Raw genomic sequence first — 4,779 nt, 5'->3', positions numbered from 1 at the left:
CTGAAGCATATATCAGTTTTAAAGGTGCCAGACCAAAAAACAGCGTTTTTAAGTCTAAGGGAGAACGAGATCGTGTGAAAATGCAGGATATGGGCTCTTTAATGAAGGCCTGAAAGGGTCAATGTAAATCTAACCCTCAGCCACTCATTCTGCTTTCTACAGAACGTCCTGCTGCTCCTGGAGGCGGATATGAGGGAGCTTTTATTCCTTTCTCCTCAGAGTGGATCCTCACTCAGACTTCATTACCGCTCAAAGGCCTCTCACAGAGCTCTCGGCTCTCGGCACAAAGTGATCGCATCCACTCAGCGACCGGCAGCTGGATCCGTATTTTCGGCCTGAGATTCCACAGCACTGCACTGCAAAAAATGATACATTAGTGAGTGAAATTATCTTCAGTCAAGTCAATAAATCCAATATTTATTATTCTAAGCTTGTTAGCTTCCATTCCCTGTTAGCTACATTAGCCTCGTTGATTAGGGTCCCTGTTTTCCGGGGTCCCCATTTTTGGTGGTCTGTCCCCGGCTGGAGCTGTCCTCGTTTTTAACTGTGAATTAGAAACACAGCAGAAAGTCCTAATAAAGACCTGCAGACAGGCAGACGTTTCCCGCTGTGCTTGTTTTGGCCAGCAGAGGGCGCTGCTGCTGCAATCTACTGACCACCTCTACCACTCACTCACCTAGTTTTAGAGAACACTGCTGCGTAAAACTCCACCAGAAGCTCCAGAAGTGTCCAGTGAGTCCACAACATCACCACAAACGTCTTTTCAGGACGCGAGGTGACCCAGGGGTTAAAGCAGGGGTGGAGTTACGGGACTGAATCGCTCCACCAGCTGATCGGGGGGCTCTGATTCATACAGACAGACAGTCTATGTGAATGTAGCACCATGAAATAAACAAACAGAGCATCATTTTAAACTGCGTCACTTTTTCAGCCTCCATATGTGACATACGGCACACGCTGATAGCATCTCTGTCTGTCCAGAACTGGAGCTGCCCAGGGGGGAGTTTAGGGTCTGGATACTGGGCCACAGACACAGGGCTTTTTCTGTAGCCACGGGTCTCTTTTTACTGCTAAAGTATTTAATATGAATATGAATTACAGGCTCATACAGCCACTGAATCTTTTGTGGTAAACATGTCTCTGCCTCATCGCTGCCTGAGCCACTAGACTTAGTGACTTTTGAGACCCTTTTTACTGAGCGACTTTATTTCTAAAAAGCGACAAGTGACAAATCTTACGAGGGGGAAAGAAAGAATTATGAATATTTTATAGAACTACTGTAATTTATTCTCATGCATGCTGACCATTTTCTTTATTGAGTGTTCCAGTTTACCAGCTTCCCTCTCCATGGTAGCTACTGTGTGATCTTTTGACTCGGTTTACAAAGTTATTTAGTCAGTACCCAGTTTTATCAGTCGGCCTTCAGCAGAGTTTATTACAGTACAGCAGCTAACATGGACACAATACAGGAAACTGGAACGGACCCCCTTTTTTATTTAATAGATAAAACACTGGATATTCTAATGATATATTGACTCGTGAAATTAAAACCTACTCACATTATCGTAGCTTTAGCGCTAAAACTACATAAGCAAACTCCAGACACTGAACGCGTCTCGGCTGATCAACAATGATCTTTCACTAAACTACGGCTTTAATTAAAGTTTCTGCTCAGGCCTTTCTCTGGCGAATGTGCGACCTCGCTTATGATTTTCTGATGGAACGCGGTGTCACATTCCAGGACCGTGTGAAACACGACGCCACGCCAATCTGCCGCAGCACACACTGATGAAAACATCTGTTTCTGAGCTGCAGTAATGGAGAGATTTGCAGCTACATCTGGGAAAATGAAAGTCACACCTGCTGAACAGCTAAAGCGCTTACGCAGAAGCAGAGTCCCCGAAGTCTTGAATAATTATGCTATCATGAGTTCATTCCTTTACAATGTGGTCCTCTGATTTCATGCATGCTGAGAATCCTGCATTCCTCACTGTCAGGTGAAATAACCCCTAATAACATTGTAATTATGCTTTTACCGTAAATGTAGAGCACATATATTACTCATATATTACTCCATAGCTGCATAATTAGCATTAACATTCTCATCTCTCCAACGTTTTTAATCAGTTTCTTTCCTAAATCTATCCTTGAAGATATCTGCTGTTATGAGAACAGAACATTTAAGAAATTGCATATTTGATTCCGGTCTTGGAGAGCCCAACCTCTCATATGCTAACCCAACTGATTTACTCAGATACGCTAACATGCCTGATTTAACCAGTTACATATGCTAACATGCTTAATTCAATCAGTGACATATGCTAACATATCTGTTTCAGACCAATCAGAAATGCTCATATACATCATTCAACCACTGTGATATGCTAACATATTTAATTTAACCAGTTATATATGCTAGCATGCCTAATTCTATCAGTAAGATATGCTAACACGACTGTTTTGATCAGTCAGAAATGCTAATATATGTATGATTCAACACTCAACTATGCTAGTGTACCTAATTCCTTCAATCACGTATGCATAAGGTACCAAATTCAATCAATAAAATGTGCTGACATATCTGGTTTAACCAATCAGCAATGCTAATGCACATGATTGAACTTCTAAGATATGCTAACACACCATGCTAACTCACAAGAAATGCTAATATGCCTGTTTTAGCCAATTAAAGATGGTTTCTATAAAAAAACCTCATGCTTAAAGTGACACTCCAACCAAAACGAAAAATGTAACTGCTGTAAATGAGCCTACTAGTGTGTAGTGTGAGATTTTTCAGGTTTAAATACTAAGAAAACTCCCCTTCTAATGATGCATCTTGAAGGTGGGAGGTACTTTTGAAAAACTGCAAACGCTTAAGAGCAAAAACACGAGTTAGCTACCTAAAGCTGCTGCGCTAAAGCCGAATATCACCTCTGTGATTATTAGTACTGATACAACAATGGATTTCTTCATCGCCGTGGGGGGATTTCCAATGGCTGTGTGAGGTATTTGCATATTGCATCCTGGGTATTGTAGTGATAGAGCTCTGATGGTGAATTGAACTGAATTCTGTGAAACTGATGAGGCTGAGAGATGCAAAGCAGCGCTACAGAGAACTACATAACACCACAAATAACTTTAAAGCTTTAGGCCAGAATGATTCTTATAGGCTGCCATTTTCCTAAGACTACTACTGTGAACAGGACTCCTGAAATGCTCTGGGGTGGGGGTGGGGGGTGAGTTTACTCTATGTGTGTGTGTGTGTGTGTGTGTGTGTGTGTGAGATCAGCAGATAAGACAGATGGCTGTTAAGCTGCAACTCATCTTCTTGTCCACTTGTCAAGCCAAACGAAGCATCTGCCACCAATCAGCTTCCAGAACGTCCATCACTCGGGGTCACCGCCCATGACATGATGTCATCAATCAAGAACCTAAGGAAGATGACATCACGCCTCCACTAAGACAGATCGCTACATCAGGCATCGTGTGGCAGCGTCAAACCAAGGCTTGTGTGAAACGGTCACCATACGGCGTCGTGACCGACGGTAAACTGCAAAGTCACGTTGTGCAGATTCTTCAAATAGTTGTCTGGAAAGCAGCTGTTCAGGTAAGCAGCCCAGCAAACCTGCTGCTTTAAAACCTGCTTATATACTGACAAACACAGCATCTTAATGCCCATGTGTGAAACGCAAGGCCAGTCCTATTTGGGCCATGAGCTGCACTACAATCCCCAGCATGCACTGCAACATAATTTGTGCTCTGACCCCCTTCCCCCAACAACAATATGGGCCACACAAAAAAACAAGATGGTGTTCAAGCAAATAGGCAGTTTTAAAAACCTGCTGGGGACGTTTAAAGAAATTGAAGAGTTATCTGTAGCTGATGTAGCCACTCTAGGGGTTCAGTCACGTGATTTTTCTGTTGTGGCTGCCAGATTTGGGGCTGAATTTCTGGCTTCGCTGCTCCGCACGAACGTAACTAGAGGTGAAAGATGGCTAAAATTGCTCTCCTTACTCTAGAAGAGAAAAAACCTCAACAAAGTCAACAAAATAGTCTGAGATCCTTATACAGTTCCCCCTGAACTCCTGGTCCCACTTAAACTGGTTGAAAAGATACCAAATCTGTGTTTTCCTGATGTATTGATCTCATACTCAGCCCCTCTCCCTATTCTGGAGTCTCTCACAGCATTTAACAGCACAGAAGCCCACCGGCTCTTCATGTCAGGGTGGGTGAAGGATCCCATGGTGTTCATAAAGAGGAGATAAGCTCTGTCATCATAGGAGGGTAACGACATCAGCTAATTAACACAGATGTGATCAATGCTGGCCTTTAGATAACTTTAGCTGATGTTAACAGAGAGAGATGAACAGTCGCCCCCTAACGGAGCTGCAGACCGCCGGTATAACTTCACTCTCTGTTTCTGATTTAAATGACGTTTGAATGGAGAAACATAAGCGTTAAATATCAGACTGAATGTCGTGGGTCGGAAAACGACGTCGTGTTTCGACAGACGTGATTCTGTAAGTTTGCTAGTGCAGTTAGTTCAGAGTTCAGCTCCAGTCCTGAAACCCCTGCACTGCAGAACTGTGGTTTCCTGGTTAAAATACCTGATATTATCAGCTAATTAATCCCTTCTGGAGCTGAACGAGGTGAACAGCAGAGAGAAACACTGAACTATACAGTTCAGCGGCTCCAAGCCTGGAAAACACTGAATTAGAGGTGTGTGTGTCTCTCGTCTCTCGGCTTCTGACACGTCTTACAGGTCAATCATTCAAAGCA

The 4,779-nt window shown here is 43.1% G+C and overlaps 1 protein-coding gene across 1 annotated transcript in view; it reads left to right on the top strand.

Moving 5' to 3' along the window:
- LOC118816336 (guanine nucleotide exchange factor subunit RIC1-like) overlaps positions 1 to 339 on the top strand; it is a gene marked incomplete at its 5' end in the record, with an annotated part of 5,270 nt that extends 4,931 nt beyond the window's left edge. The window contains one exon of the mRNA XM_036582858.1: positions 163 to 339. Coding sequence (XP_036438751.1) covers positions 163 to 339 — 177 coding nt within the window. The remainder of the gene's footprint in view (positions 1 to 162) is intronic.
- Positions 340 to 4,779: the final 4,440 nt, after the last annotated feature.

This window comes from Colossoma macropomum, unplaced genomic scaffold (genome assembly GCF_904425465.1).
Source record: "Colossoma macropomum unplaced genomic scaffold, Colossoma_macropomum, whole genome shotgun sequence".
NCBI lineage: Eukaryota > Metazoa > Chordata > Actinopteri > Characiformes > Serrasalmidae > Colossoma > Colossoma macropomum.
This window is presented reverse-complemented; position numbering and strand designations above follow the sequence as displayed.